This window comes from Neospora caninum, chromosome X, assembly GCF_000208865.1.
Source record: "Neospora caninum Liverpool complete genome, chromosome X".
Classification (NCBI taxonomy): Eukaryota; Apicomplexa; class Conoidasida; order Eucoccidiorida; family Sarcocystidae; genus Neospora; species Neospora caninum.
In genome coordinates this window covers 5,148,382-5,163,973 of record NC_018396.1, presented here as the reverse complement: position 1 = coordinate 5,163,973, position 15,592 = coordinate 5,148,382, and the positions used below count along the sequence as shown (strand labels likewise).

General features: G+C 51.8%; 5 protein-coding genes across 5 annotated transcripts; 4 read left to right on the top strand and 1 right to left on the bottom strand.

The window, feature by feature from the left end:
• Nucleotides 1-1,720: 1,720 nt before the first annotated feature.
• On the bottom strand, nt 1,721-3,070 carry NCLIV_050820 (conserved hypothetical protein; the record flags this gene model as incomplete). The annotated part of the gene is made up of 3 exons (XM_003884635.1): nt 1,721-1,845; nt 2,250-2,312; nt 2,941-3,070. 3 exons carry the CDS (start codon nt 3,068-3,070, stop codon nt 1,721-1,723), a joined length of 318 nt encoding a protein of 105 aa, XP_003884684.1.
• A 2,316-nt stretch (nt 3,071-5,386) lies between these two features.
• On the top strand, nt 5,387-6,484 carry NCLIV_050810 (hypothetical protein; the record flags this gene model as incomplete). The annotated part of the gene is made up of 4 exons (XM_003884634.1): nt 5,387-5,435; nt 5,724-5,840; nt 6,191-6,309; nt 6,410-6,484. 4 exons carry the CDS (start codon nt 5,387-5,389, stop codon nt 6,482-6,484), a joined length of 360 nt encoding a protein of 119 aa, XP_003884683.1.
• An 807-nt stretch (nt 6,485-7,291) lies between these two features.
• NCLIV_050800 (conserved hypothetical protein) lies at nt 7,292-7,870 on the top strand (the record flags this gene model as incomplete). Its single annotated transcript, XM_003884633.1, has 4 exons — nt 7,292-7,474; nt 7,533-7,596; nt 7,618-7,722; nt 7,776-7,870. 4 exons carry the CDS (start codon nt 7,292-7,294, stop codon nt 7,868-7,870), a joined length of 447 nt encoding a protein of 148 aa, XP_003884682.1.
• Nucleotides 7,871-9,737: 1,867 nt separating this feature from the next.
• On the top strand, nt 9,738-10,307 carry NCLIV_050790 (conserved hypothetical protein; the record flags this gene model as incomplete). Its single annotated transcript, XM_003884632.1, has 1 exon — nt 9,738-10,307. One exon carries the CDS (start codon nt 9,738-9,740, stop codon nt 10,305-10,307), a length of 570 nt encoding a protein of 189 aa, XP_003884681.1.
• Nucleotides 10,308-12,501: 2,194 nt separating this feature from the next.
• On the top strand, nt 12,502-13,170 carry NCLIV_050780 (conserved hypothetical protein; the record flags this gene model as incomplete). The annotated part of the gene is made up of 1 exon (XM_003884631.1): nt 12,502-13,170. One exon carries the CDS (start codon nt 12,502-12,504, stop codon nt 13,168-13,170), a length of 669 nt encoding a protein of 222 aa, XP_003884680.1.
• Between the last annotated feature and the right edge of the window lie 2,422 nt (nt 13,171-15,592).

The following is a 15,592-nucleotide window of genomic DNA, read 5'->3' as shown; positions in this document are numbered from 1 at the left end:
CTGCCCACGCACACACACACGTGGCCTGCAGACCTGCTCACACGCTGGTGGGTGCCTAGGCAGATACGATGACCAGGCACGAGAACACAATGCCTGTTTCAAGTTCTATCAGAAACTCAAAGGATTACCCCCCGGTGTGTGTGTGCGTCGCATGAGTCTATCTAAAAACGCCAGTTCCTATCCCCGCTCTCTTTGAATGTACAGAAGCCCTTTCTATGCGGTGTACCTGTATACACACGCACACACACGCACGAGCCATGATCTCAATTCCTGTGAGACTGCAGTTTCGAGATGAGCCTACTCGAGTCCCGCGGACACGTGTCTCTCAGATTCTACCGAGTCTTTTACCTAGGCATCCTGTCAGACACAGCAAAACTTGTGGCCTTTTCTCCCGTAGATTTTCAGGTATTTTTTTCGGTTAGGCGGCACGTTCGTTCTGGAAGAGTATCCCCTTGAAGGAGCCTTTCGGAGCGCAGGCGGCTATGCGACGGGCGACTGAGGAGTGCATGGTAGCAGAGAAGGGAGCACCTCTTCTCGTTCTCTCTACATACGTTCCCTTCAAAGCTGCTACTCGTACCATCCTGCTATAGCGACACGCAGCTGGAACGACAGTCCAAATACTTTTGGACGGGTGTGCTAGCATTTTCCTTCTTCACTACTCCTGGAACCCAGGTGTCACGGGATTCGCCGTGCTGCGCCTGTATTCCCAGTTCTGTGTTTCGTGCGGCCAAGACTACCGGTACTGCAGCGACACGAGCAGGCCTACAAACGGAGGGGTCCGTGGCGCTCTTGTTCTCCCGTCCATCTCGGTGCACGTCGCGCGCGCGGAGCATGTGGGCATGCAGTCTCCTTTCGTGTTTAAGTAGACAAAGGATAGGCGACGACTTGGGAATGCGGATGCACAACCACGCGACTAACGGAAGGAGGAGACACGCTAGAAGAGTGAGGAGGGAGACAGGTGTGCGAGAGACGCGCGCAGGGACTCAAGCCATAAGGAGCGCCAGCCCCAGACGCCGTGATCACAAGAGACATTCGTGAGGTTCTCGGGAGACAGGAGAGACAGGAGACGCGGGACGGCTAGAAAAAAACATCACGGGCACCTACGGCCTCCTTTTACGACGAGACGCAGGGGCGGAGCGCTGGCGATGGTCTTGTCGCCATCATTTATGGAGTGGTTCCTAACTGCTAAAAACTGCCAGTAAACATTTTGTATTTCTTGCATATTTTTTTTTGAGTACATTATTCACGGGCACCTCATCCTACGGTCGCGAAATTCGTTGTCCGTTAGGCTCCGACCCGCACGCAAGGTGTTACGAACACTTTTTTTCGGAGATAGTCGGGGGGGAGACAATGGGAACTCAGGGCATTCGCGGAAGGCTTGTAGAGCGGCATGCGGGAGAGGCTCCGCAAAAAACAAGACCCACGACGGGACGAGGTATGGCGAAGCAGCAAAGAGATGGAGAGGAGGTGGAGGCGAGACAGAAAGCAGTCATCGAGAAAAAGCCGATACGGCAACGCAGCGACAAGAGGAACGCGACTACGGGTTACCGGCAGGTCAGCCGGTCAGCAGAACCGTCCTAGAGCACAGAGAGGGAAGGTTTTGCTTTCCCCACGCACGCGATTTTAAAAAGAAAATCTCCAGAGGCATCACGGTGAATCACCACGGCCCTTTCCAAGGCGCCCGCACTCCAGAAAGAAGTCTCGACACGCGCAGCACCCCCTACGCTGTAGCGGTCTTCGCTTGTGGCTGTGCCTTGGCCGCATTTGGGTGTCTCTGTTTGAAGGCTTCCAGTTCCTGCTGGAGTCGCTTGCAGAAATCGTCGTTCACGTCCTCGTCATCCCAGCCTACGGCACAAACACATACACACAAAGGTGCACACGCATGGGAGACGCTGGCGGCACGCCCCGCAGGCGGTAAGACCGCTACCAGACGGCGAGCGGCGCGCCGGTCACCAGCTGTCGACGGTGATGGGCGTGTGCTGCTGACGCCAGGGCGCCTACGCCTCGCGGCGGGAAGATAGGTACACATGCAGGTTCATAATGCTCCGCTCAGCGTGCAATCCCGGTCTTCTTAGGTGTTCCACCGCAGCAGCTGCCTGCCTGATTGTCGGAAGACAGAGAGAACTCAGAGCCCTACGGAGGACAGATTTGCCACTCGGGGTCACCCTCGCTGGATAGGAGAAGGATTTTTTATAAAAAAGTGCCGTGTAAGGCTGAGATTTCGACGTCTTTTGTGCACTAGTTCTCACCTGCAGCGTCCCAGTCCTCGTCCCACTGGGCAATCTCGGTGTCGACAACGCCGTCATCTCCGCCTAAGAAAAGGAACAGAGGCCCCAACACCGCGAAAGGAAGGCGCTGGTTGGTCTGCCTGTCTAGCCTGGAAAGACAGTGCAGGAAATTACCGCGGGCATTCAGAGAGAACGAAGTACGCGAGGGAAGCTGGACAAACCGAGGAAAAAACGTGTTGCCCTACGGTTCTCGAGTCTGGCATCTGGCGTCATCTCTAGATGAGAAACGGCCACCCGCGCCTGAAATGCGGGGCTCTTTGCGCAGAAGAACCACCGGCACAAATGGGTAACGCAGCCCGTTTTCTACAGCCCCTACACTCCTGAGTATGGGGCATGGTGCCTAAGCGGCTAGCCATGCAGAGAGCGCCTCGCCCCGGTCACGCTTCCCTCGCCTGCTCGCGCTGCCACTCTCGCTTTCCGCGTTTTTCCTGGTTTGCGTGAGTGGGATACAGCGAGAAGGAAGAGTTGTAGCTGACTCAAGCAGTCAGTGGGGTAACATTTGTGGAGATGGAACCAGTCGAGCATGTATCAGTATGAAGACATCAGGGTAATCTGGAGTGCGGCATTACGTTTAGGAGTTGCATCGCGGCAACGAGTTCCTCGGTCGCGGGAAGTCCCAAACCACGCGAGACGGGACAGCCGTTCGCCTTACCAATCTCGTCGAATTCTTCCAGTTCGTCGTCGGGTTCATCGAAAGTGTCTTGCTCCTCTCCTCCATTCGAAGCATGCAGGAGCGCCTGCTGCTTCACTTCCTCCGGATTTGCCTTGGTATTGTCTGCCATTTGCTGTCTACGGGAAAGAGTGAGATTTCTGCGAGACGCAGTCCTCGAAGACTTTCGCTCCGCCGTTGTCGCAGCGCCGCCTTCGTCAACAGTCGTGATCCACGAACTGCGCGAATGCCGGACCAGACTCGCTGCCAATGACTTTCTCTAGCTCGCAACGGCGGCCTTGGCCGCGTGTTTCCAGCCGGGTTGTAATTCAGACTGCAATGCAGCTACCACGGGGCGACAGTTCCGAGCTTCTTAAAGTTGCTCTTTGCCGTACCGAGCAACCAAGTCATCAGACTGCAGACACCTGCGCCTACCGCTTGTTTTCGAGATAAATCAGTCTGCCTCGAATGTTTACGGGGCCGTCTCTTCAGTTACGCATACATTTTTCTTGGCTGTTCTGTTGCCACCACAAGAGAGGACCCACCAGCGCAAAAGTGGACAGACCGGACCACACAAAAACACGGTCAGGGGCAGCAAAGAGGTTGAAGGGGACACACATGGACGAGGCAGGAAACGGGAAACGAACCACGAAAGCATAAAAAGAATGGAGGAACGAGGATTGGAAAATGTCACAAAAATTGATGACGGCTGTAACTGACAGTCGTCAGACTTCTTGTTGAACGTCGATTTTTGCGGATTTTGTCACGCACATCAATCTCCAATTTTCTCGAGTACACGCGGCTAGGGACAGACGTTCTTTTATCTGTCGTCTTGGGAGGGGGGGGGCAACGCTGCCACAGCGGCACGACAAAGAAAAGAGAGTGCTTCGCGGGCTCGGAGTACGAGGGACGGTGCATGCAACGAGTGACAGGAAAAGCCACAGGCGTACAGTGTGAGCTCGCCTTTCCGCCGTCGGCATCTGAACCGTGAGTCAACCAACACAGAAGACGAATCTCAATTCGAAGTCAGACACTCAGAAGAAAGCCTTCTCAGATTTAAAAAGAGCCGGATTGGGAACCGCCTAGCACAGCTTGCCCGCCAAAAAAAGCAGTAGACGAAAAGGGTGAGAGAAGCAAGGTGAGCGACCTCCCGGCCTTGAGTATAAGGCCGATTTTGTGTCTCGTCCCTGTCACGGGTAGAGTGGCTGCTACGACGGATGCATTGAAAAAGGTGTTATTAAACTAAAGCAAAGGGGATAAAAAATAATCCAGGAACAAAAAGAAGAGGTGTTTAGACGTGTCCAGCCTCACTCCCGCATTGAGACCTCGGGACATTAACAACGACTGAACAAACAAATCCACGGCTTATTTTCGGCAGATCCCACCCAAGAAGCGGTTCCTTTTGAGGGACGAAGATCGGTCCAGCAAGGTGGAGCGAATGTGTTGCTTCGCTCGCGTGTGCGGAGAATGTCAGGACGTCTGCAGACAAAGGGAAAGCGTATGTACCAGATTCACTTGGTTCTGGGCAAAGTAGAGCGCATGTTTCTTCGCGTTTTTTGTCGAGGACACTGTCTGTCAGATGCGCCCCTGTATGGTCCATGCAAAATGTTTCGTACGATTCCACGTGCTAAGGGGACACCATCTCGTGAGAGAGCGGCGTTTTCGTCGAAGAAAATTTGACGGGAGGTTTAACCGCGGGTGGCGTTTGTCTCCCAGCGCGTTCCAAAGAAGTCCCACTTCCCGCGATGCAGAAAGGCGAAGAATATGAACAAAATCGCTAAAGAACAGCGGACGATCAGTTGCGTAGTTCGCGTCACGTTGGCCCTGTCAGTCGCAGAGTCTTCTTGGCGGGGTGAAGGGTTGTTTGAAAGGTCGTCTTGTTTTTGGCAATCGAACACGTCGCAAGCGCGTGGCAGTCACTCTGATGATTGAATTGCGTACTATTCGATGCATCTTAAACAGCTAGGGAAGAGGCCCACCCTTTCACTTGGCGGGTTGACTTGCATACGGTGAGCTAGTTTTCTCTGTTCTGGTCCACTAGGCGCCGTTTTGTTCCTTTGGCATCTTTACGCAACCCCGTCTATTTTCGTATAGACGGTAACCTTTGTGTCGTATCGTCGGTGTATGGCTTTGTCGTTTTCTTGGTTCTCTCTATACCGGTGTATCCTGACCCGCAAACTTGTTCACTCGGTCGTGGTTGAATTTATATATCTGCCGTGGTAGCTTTTGATAAAGACATCTACGTTGAATACGCTTTTAGTTCTGGACACGTTCTGTACCATTGCCTTCGTCATCCACGATGGCGGAGCATCTGGCTCGTATCATAGGAACGGAGGAGGATAGAGTGAATTGTCCTTTTTACTGGAAAATTGGAGCCTGTCGTCATGGAGACCAGTGCTCTCGGTCGCACTATAAACCGACGTCCTCGCCAACAATCGTCCTCCGACACATGTACCCAAACCCTCCCGTAGCTGTGGCTATTGCAGAAGGACAGAATGGTAAGTCCGTCCCTGGTCCGCAGGAGAGTTGTGTGAGCCTCGTGGGCCAGTTAAAATCGTTAAACCATCAACCCTTGTTGGAGTTCGGCACGTAGACTTGAGCAGGTTACTGCGTGTGCCAAGGCGGCTCGGTTGCTACGTTGTGGTGGGTCGGTCAGTGCTGCTAGGGGCTTGTGAGTGCTAATGTACACATGTCGGAATCACCACCGTCGATAAGAAGAGTTGTATCCTGTGGAGGCAGAGCCGTCTTATCCGTGCCTGGTGGAATGTCGTGGTGTGCTTTTTCAGTGTCGGATGAGCTACTTGACCAAGCAGCTGACCACTTCGAGGCTTTTTTCTCGGAAGTTTTCGAGGAGTTGGCGAAGTACGGCGAGGTAGAGGATATGGTGGTGTGCGACAACATAGGTGATCACATTATTGGAAACGTCTACGTAAAATATACGGATGAAGAAGCGGCAAACAAGGCACTGGCCGCCTTGCAAGGAAGATTTTACTCAGGTGCGTGACGCAGAAGTCGATCGCTTGGCAGATAACATCCTGGTCATTTTCTCAACACGCTAGGCAGTGTGTCGATGGTCACCCGTCCGCTGTGCCCTGTATCTGGTGTCATGTTTACAGGCAAGCAAATACATGCCGAATTCACTCCCGTTACAGATTTCCGCGAAGCACGATGCCGCCAGTTCGTTGATGGTCAATGCCGCAGAGGCGGGTACTGTAATTTTATGCATCTCAAACATGTTCCTCGGTCGTTAAAGAAGAAACTATTTCGGAAGATGTACGAGGATCACCCAGACTACGGGAGGCAACGTTCACCTGGGCGAAGGAGATCAAGGTCGCGGGGGCGATCCTCCTCTCCAAGAAGGCCAACAAGGAGGTAAGCGGAAGCGGTGTGTGCCTCAACGTGATGGAATTTCGTAGTTGCTACCGTTAGCGCGTAATGTTAAGTTTGTGCCCGTGTGTCGTATGTTGTCCAGACGTTCCCCAAGCATACAACGGCCAGAACGTCGGACCAGCGAAGAGCGGAGAGCAATGATCGCGAAGTGGAATGAGGAGCGCGAAGAAGCGAATGGATGACGTTAGCACCATCCTGAAGTTTTTTTTGAGTAACTGCAGACTTCTGCGTTGGGCTCTTATCTGAAGAACACTTCGTCAGCCAATCAAGTATTCACTGAGTCAGAACGCACCGGGCCTGTTACAGAGTCCATTCGGCACTCACCGGTGGCCCGTTATTTCAAAGACCGGCAGGTTTTGTTGCACACAGCACAGCCAGAGTGCACGTTGACATTATTTCTAGCCTTGTGCGAATTAGGCAAGACATGTAAATGATCTATTGATGATGACATCTCAGGATCTTTAGGGCAAAGGGGAGATACAGCGATGTCACGAATTGATGTCCGAACACGAATAAAAGTGGCCACACCGCACGCGAGATACTGTTGACAGGGTGATGCAGGAGACATAGAGATTAGCTTGCAGCTTGAGGAAGAGTAGTCAGCAGTACTCTGACGTTCTAACAAAATCCGGATGATGCCGGGGACAAAGGGTGGTGGCAGAGAGGAGATACCGGCGCGTCCCTTTCCACATCCTGGCTTCAGCTTAGTACAACAGAGTGACATCAGAATACTCAGACCCCAATTTACTGTTACTCTAGCTTGTCGCGGAGTCAACCACTGCATGTAGCTGGCACTCAGTTTTCAAACCCTGCGGAGTTGTGCTTTTCAAAGAAGTCGACTGTACACACAGATCAGAGGATCAGCGCAAGTCCCTCGCTCATCGCGCGGGTATGCGATAGCTCATATTTCGTTGACTTTGTCGAATCGGAAGGATTAGTAAGACTAGGAAAACCATTTTACAGCATGCAAGGTTTCTTCCGTTCAGTCAGCGACGGTGACTTCGGTCCTGAGGCAGCATCAAAGGCACAGCCGACTACGGGCGAGGAAAGCCTCTACGCGGACAAAACACTTCGCAAAGGAACCGAGAAAGTCGTCCTCATTACGCTCTGCGCGTCATCTACGCTGGCACTCGTTGCGCTTGTACTAGTAGGCACGCCGCAGACGAATTCAGTTTTCCACGATGGAAGCATCAGTACGATCGCAGGGGACAGCACAGTTCTCTACCATCTGCGATCTCCCCCTGGTGAAATGGAATCTCGGAAACGCTGGTAATGACGCAAGTATGCCAGTATATGTCAGTGTTCCATTGCCAAAAAAAATTTCGTCAAGGATCCTGTCTCTACTCAGTGCAGCGTCCGTGGCAGCACTGTATTACGGCCCGGCTGTGATGACTAGTAGGCAGCCTCACAAGCATCGCATTTACAGTGTGCTACGCCCGCGTTTTCAGTTATTTCCAGACTCGTCCGGACCGCTGACTTCGCGGAGGTTACCCAACATGGAACCCCGGCTCTAATGATCTTCTTAAGTCTTCTTCTACTGTGAGTACGCGAAAGAACCATCAACGGCCGCTCATAATATTCCCTCCACGCAGGCCAGTTCTATTATTGACCTGGTGTATGCAAGGTATATTTCCGTATTTCCTTTCGCTACCCGTGTCCCCGTCGACACACTCGAGTTCCCTGCAGGGTATGTGGGAATTCTCTTTTCTTTGACATGCAAGAGCACCGCACCAGTTCTGTTCGCGGGTACAGTAGGAAACATCTGCCTGTAAGTCCGTGCTGCAACTTTTTCCGGTCAAGTTGAGAGTAACTTCAAATATTACAGAACGATGGCGGCTGTTGCCTTCGGGCGAATTATGATGACTTATTTCATTGGGCTATCGAACGGTAGAAGCATGTATGAAGTTGTCTTCTCGAAGTTTGTGTGCCATCCCGAATAACTCTGTTACAAACCGGGCATCCTTGGAGTCCTCCACCGGTGTGGCTGCCTCTTGAAACGATGCACTAACGCCCTGGGAAATACTAGCGTAGCTCTTACGCGAGGAGCGTCCGATTTCGCTTGCTGACTACCAGCGACTGCCGCAGCGCCTCGGTTTAGTGTCGTCTTGTTTGCGGGTTCAGGTGGCCTGCATTCGTACACATTACGTACATTCCTGGTTATGCGGGCCCACACTAGTATGCCCGGTCAACAGTATACTAGAACGGATACTAGGAATGTGGGCAGTGGACAATAAACTTCCTGATCAATCGTATTGCTTCGCCCCAGTCATGAGAGCAGTCGACCTGCCACACATTCGCAAGGAAAGTATCACAGAACAGAAAGGCACCCATCCAAAGGCGCAACTCACTGGTTCTGTCAGCGGCTACTTCTACATTTTAACGTATCACGCCAATTCACTGACTGGAAGCAAAAGCTCATACCCACGATGACAACGCGTCCCATTATTTCCTTCGGAGTCTTGTGAAAGCCGAATGCATGCTAAAAGTCCGGCTGCCTGCTGGCCCTCGAAGTGCTCCGAAGCCGGCTGTTTTTTCCACGCGTATCAAGAACAGGTCACCACACAAAGAGACTGGAAACTCTCAAGAGGAACAACTGGCTGTCTAGAATTAGGAAAACGACAACCCACGAAACGGCCTTGCCCGGTTTTCGACTGGCCGGAATGCGATTTAGTTTGTTATTTTGATGAGACATCCTTCTCGCAGAGTGTGTTGACTGTGCTGCTCTCCCTGCCCACTGGGACAGAAATGGAGACAGTCACTTAACACTTCTTCCTGTTTAACCGATTGTTCGTGGTTGCCCGAGCGTAAGGGATAGCTAAATCAAGAATGTCACATCCATACTCAAGCCGTTCACGCCTGCCGATGTCGATACCACAACGCGACGCACTTTCAGCCTATTAGAATGACACGAATGCTCTGGGTGGTTGTGGCCGCAGCAGTCGACGCGAACCGTTGTTAACCCGGCAAAGTTTCCACGGCGTTAACATAATTACACGGATGTATGCACCAGTGTCGTTCGAAAAGAGACGCTGGTTGGTACACAATCATCGGGACGGCAACGGATCTTATAAATGAAACTGAAGGGGTTAACGTTTAAAATGGGTGTGGTTGCTTTTCGATTAGATTGTAGGAGGAACTTGGACAACCCACCGTGTGCTATGCTAGTGCCTCATGCCTCACGAGGATCGCGGGGGAAGCGCTGTTTTCTGCGTCTCGCACCAGAGCAAGCTCTCAATAGATACAAAGATATCACTCTTTTGTTTCTGAATGCTTTGTTATCATCCACTTGTAATACATCTGTTTAGTATTTGTGCTACCGACAGCCAGAGAAGTAAGCTCGTGCATCTCCGGTGCCGGCAGCGCCGGGTAAATTGTGTTCAGCGGAAGACGTCGTGACCAGCATGTGTCAGATGTTGTGGCCGTTGACGATTCTCTCCGTGGCCGTGCTGTACGTTGATACAGTTCAGGCGACTGCTTCATGGTCGGACAACGTAAAGGGACAATCGATTGACGGAGAGGGGACCGGAGAGGATGGAACTGAGGTCATGCGTCACCCCCCAGCAATTGCCACCGCTCACGGTGGAGGCGGCACTGACCGAGGACATCGGGACCGACGACGAAAAGAGCACGCCGGGCACGTTCAAGTAGCTCCGTGGAATTCAGGGTTGCAACTGGTAATTGAGCACCCTACAATGCTCACTGTATCCCCGAGAGTAACTCGAAGAGCCAAATGGAGGAAAGTTCTTGTGGAGTTGCTTCCTGCAGTTGCTTTCGCTGGCCTTCTGGCATACTTAGCGCTCAGGAGACAGCCACTAATCAATGTAAGTAGCATTGCACGTGGTTTGGCGCCTGATAGTGCCGCAAGGGAGAGAGGGGAACCGTGGTGGCGAAGGAGATCGCCCTTCGTGCCTCTGCCGGTGGAGGAAGAGCCATTCTACGACATTGATACAGGTGTACACACGGACACGGAGGATGAATGACCAGGCTATTGTGGACGGGTGTGTACGGCTTTCGAAGTGATTTGAGCGTGCCAGCAAGTTGAAGCCCGCGGGTGAGCTCTCAAACGAACCGCAACTTGAGAGATATGCTGGACGCGGCGATGAAGTACAGACATCGCGAACAACACGGTTAGAGACACTGAATGTATTTTGTTCCTCTCCAGATAGGGAAGAAGGCTAGCTCTGCTGGGGAACGATCTGGTCCACCCTCGTGAGCCGCTCGTATCGGCTTGTCACAAGATGTTTTGAAGACAGTCGGTACAGGGGGGGTTTCCACTATTCATCGGTGTGCGGCGCCTATACGTTTGCTTCCACCTCTTCTCTTCTCGACATTCTTGCTTACTTCAGTGAGTTGTGTGTGACCTCCGCATGCCTTCTGAAGCCGCTTGCAGCAATCCAGAAGGTTGATACGTCAACAAGTTATGACTCTGCGGGATCCAAGTTTTATGGTGCTAGCAGCGGGAGTTCCCAGAGCGTTCGTTTATGGCCCAAGGGTAATTCGCCTTATGGAAATTGTTTGGATGTGGCGCGGGGAAACTACCCAGGTACATGCTGTTCAGGAACTATTTGCCTTGGTCGCCGCGAGCAGTGTTTCTTGTAAAGGTTGAATTTCGTTCGGTTGAACTGACACTGCAACCATGGCGCCGGCAGTATGCGAGAAAAACGGGGCATGACTGTATTAGCTGTTGTGCTGACGTGGTTTGCATGGGCACCAGTTAACGCACCATCATACTGCCACACATGTGCAGATATTTGGCAGCCGTTTGCCTCACCATTCTCGCCCTTCTGTTACACTCGCAGATGTAGTTGCTCGCTCACATGACGTGTAGCAGTTAGGGTAGAGGTTACAAACAGTTTTCCATCGCATATTTAGAGCCTGTTGCTGCACTGCATTACTTACCATTTACGCGCCGCCCCTGGTACGTTCCAGGCTTTACACTAGTGTTTATTACAGTTGTGAAGCATTATAACCACAGCGGAAACGCTCCCGTAGTAACTCTGCTCTATGGGTTAGCAGCTAGAAAGTGACCAGGTTCTTTTATCGTGATCCGGTGTTGTCGGGATGCTCCTCCTATATCCGTATTTCTACGTGCGCATACAAGTACCGAATATGTCAGACCCCTGATCTCCTTTACCATAAGACGTCGCCGTGCCACGCCAAGCGCCTAGAACTACTGCTGAGTGTTAGGAAGTGCGAGAGAACCCTCGGGGGAAGACATCCTTTTTAGAAAAGTAGCCGCGCTGTTCGTTTCCACCCTGCCACACCGGAGCACGCTACCGCAGTTCAGGCGTGTAAAGCCACGTGACGCTTTTCGGCAACATCAAGCCTTCAACGTCTCTTCTGGAGCCACGGAGCTCGTGGTGTGAGTTAGCCCTGGTATAGTGCATGTTTAAAGCACTAACACCGGGGCATGAACTTCTACCCTGGTCTAGTGAATGGCTAAAGCACTAACACCGTGGCGTGAACTTTTCTGACAATATTGCGATCTGCTTTCTGTCCCGGTTGCCCTCGTAAAAAACAGTCCCCCCCCGTTTCTGTCATGTATTACAACTATTGCAGTTCGCTGTGTAAACGTGCCAAACGGGCTGTATGTGGAAAACATTCGTCTGCTAAAAAAAGCGGAGCTGCATAACGCGTGAAGCGGCGTACAGCAGTCATAAAGGACTTGGGGCGCCAGATTTGTTCATGGTTGTTGAAACTCCGTAGCTTGGAGAACCAAAGAGAAAAGTAACGGAGTTCCATCAACGCTACTTTAATTCGACGACAAAGGGCCATCAGCCATCCAGTGGAAAACACAACAAAAAAGTTGCGGCTTGCGGTGCTTGCCATCCCCACCCGCACTCTGAAGTTGCAGTCGTTGGTTATATTGATGACCTGTAGACCCTGTCCAACCGAGCGATGCGTAGAAGCTCTATATTGGCACTTTGTAAAAAGGGTTGTTCCCGGTACTACGGAGGTGTCAATGTGCCACCACTACTACGTCGGTAATTGAGACGCAACTTTTCAATCAGCAGGAACTACATTTTCTCGCTGAAGCCGTTGAACGTTCCCCTGTAGCAGAATGTTTCTCATCGAAGGGTAGCGGGTAACAGTGCTATGGAATTTACTGTTGTTCCCCTTCCCTCCCTCCGGATGCACTAGTCTTCTCGAGGAAGTACGAGTACGTGGGAGGCGATGGCTGCCTTACCATCCTCCCCGAGGTCACTTGCGTGGCCGCGATCGTTACCGCTGAAACTTCGTCCTTTTCTACCTAAACTCGCGTTTTTTACAGGCTGTGTCGCATCTGTCATTTCCCAGCTCGGAGTTGCAGCTACCACTCAGCGAAGAGACACAGGGGCGTCTTCAAGTGAATTAGGTTTCCTCCCTGTGCCACCTCCTGCCACGCTCGGTGATTCACCCGACGACACCCCGGGACACGGAGGAAACAAACGTGGCACAGACGGAAATGCTTCTTATTCAGGTACCCGTAGAAGCCAAGAGACAAGACATACAGATTCGCAAGAAGAAGAATATGACGACGAGCAGGAGGAACCGGTTTCTATACCTGTTGACAAACGAGTGGCGGCCCGCTATCGCTTTCCTCTTCGCGAGGTCGACACGCGCCGTTCCCCCTCTACAAAGAAAGGCGGTAACGCCATGAAGGATTTGTTGTTAGATACGTTCCCCGGTCTCGTCGCAGTGACCATTTTGGGCCTACTTTATAGGCGACTTTCGAAAGCTGAAGAGGGACCAGCTCCAGAAGAACCGTTATGGCTAACTTACGGGCCACCTCCTGTGTACGAGCCATGGCGAAGAGTGGCACGGAGACCCAGGGACGATATCAACGTTACACAACGTCCCTGATAACGGTTAATGGTCACCCGAGGAACTAGTTCCTTCATCATGATTGTGAAAAAAGTTGGGGTTCCGTTCGGTGCCTTACGACGGGGGCGTTGGGGAGACACGATATAGAGAGGGAACAACGGCGGAAAGGCACGGAAAACTGTGTTTTTGTCCCTGTCCACTTAAGGATGAAGTAACAACACGTGCTTTTCGCTTATTGAAACTGCTGCGGCGCTTCACCATTTGTACTCCTGTTGAGTGTTCGAACAGGTGAACTCAACTGATCGTACCGCTTTCTTCTCCAGCACTATTCTAGCTTGCTTGCAGCTGTGTATGCGAATGTTATTGGGTGTTGTGCCAGATGGTATTTCAGTGCTGACCTTCAGAATACGAAAGGCACAGGTACTTTGGTACGGTGTAACTGTGTAACAGGCTTGTGCTGAGTTCTTTGCGGGGATTGAATTGGTTAATCGTTATTTAGACCGCCTGTTGGTTGCGTTTACCGGCGTTCGTCTGTTGTCATTATTCTGCGGCGAGACCACTGGAGCTACGAGTGAGTGTGGCGGACGCATTTCAGGAGACATCTGTGCAAAATACTGCGTGGTACCGGGTAAATGGCGTCTTCTGCATTAGGGATTTTTCAGTGGCGGTGTTGTACAGGTCGTTTGGCGCGTAGACGCTTCCGGTGAAACCCCCTCAGTGGCAGGGCATCCGTGTTAGGCCACCGGAAAACGTTTGAGGCTGTTGACATAATTACAAAGGTTACGGTCAGGGGCTAGAAAGCGATACACCCAAGCTCAGACTCTGGATGACATGTGATTGAATTTGAGGCATAACCGGAGGGCTAGAATCCGCTAATTCTGCTGCATCACCAAATTTATCAAGATTTCCGTGTTCTGGGACGCGTGTGTACGTGCAGAACTCCGCCTGACATTAAGTTGCATTCAGTGAACTGCGGATTAGCTGTGGTGCCCACGAATCGGTGCGTTGAGTGGGATATTCATCAAAGGAATGGATAAGCGGGGCCGTATACGGTGAAGACCGTGCACGGCTTGGGACTGGGCCGGTAGAACTATTGTGCACACACGGCCTTGTCGTCGTGTTTCTTCGAACATCAGTTTCTGCATTGTTCATAACGGTGTTCTCCTCGACTTTCGTAAATCACCTGATTGCTCGATTTGATTGAAAACATGTAGAGGGCAGCGTTGCAGACGCCGTGACCTCGTGGATGGGCGTTTCCGTGGGCAGACAAGTATCGTGGCGATCGGTGTATCCCATCACACTCCACTAATGCATTGGAAACACGAAAACGCCTTGGTAGTTGGGACACCTAGAATTTTGCGTAGAGCTGCACGCAGTGCACATAAATGTTTCAACTTTCCCGAACAGACCTTGCACACACACTCGGCGACACACCCAGAGGCGGAAACGGGCCGAAGCATTCTTCCTGCCCTGTCGCAGCCTTCCTCTTTATACAACAGCCACTCATAATTCCACCGGTGCATGCCAGATGGGCCGCGTATCTCCCATCTGGTGTGACGTCACCAGGAGGATTTCCTTTGCCATATCAAAAATAAATTTGGACAGAAAGCTCAGCTTTCTGACACGATTTGCTCAAACCAGGCACGCGCACATGCATACGGCACGCATCAGGGATACTCTTGCCGCCAACAGCAAGCCTTCCTTTCCAAAGCTCGCTGTGTCCTTTTTCTCTCAGATGTGTGCCGCTGTAGCAAGCCGCCATAAAGTCTTTGCCAGCACGAGGGCATTCTTGAAGATAATGAAAAGCACAGTACTTTTTCCAGGTGTCATTTTGGCTGGTTGACCCCGGAAATTGTTTCTCTCTGCTTCTGCCTGTTGCACGAATCTATAAAACTTGGGAGTCTTCATTAAGCCCAGCAAACCTCGTGGCGTAGTGGCGGTCACCACACTTTCCACTCTTTGTAGGAGTATTTCTTTGTTCTTGCCACGTGCCATGCGATAACGCTACGTGCCTCGTGGAAGCGCGTACACGTTTGTCCTTGAGCTGCGGAGACGCAGCCGCGAAGCGTTGTACACGCAAGTCCAGCGTTATCCCCCTGCTTTAAAAAGGACAATCGGTACGGCGTGAAGGCAGGTGACTACTACTCAGTTTGCAGGTGCTACGTTTGTGTACGTGAGAAACGCTCCAGCATCCCATCAGGTGACCGAGAGAAGCCATCTCTTATTGCAAGGCAAGGGCTGGACATTCGAACAACTTGCAAGAACACGGGTCACGCGTCACTTTTATAGGAGGTTGTTGAGCTAGCCGCCTCGCATGCCGTTTGCCGGAGACCCCTCCTGGGGGAAACCCATCATCTGTACGCCGAAAAGAGACGCAACAACGTCAAGTACTAGAGGAGCTGCTTGAACCGTTTTTGTTTTCGTTTTTTACTACGATCGAAATTGTTGGGTTTTCTGCAGC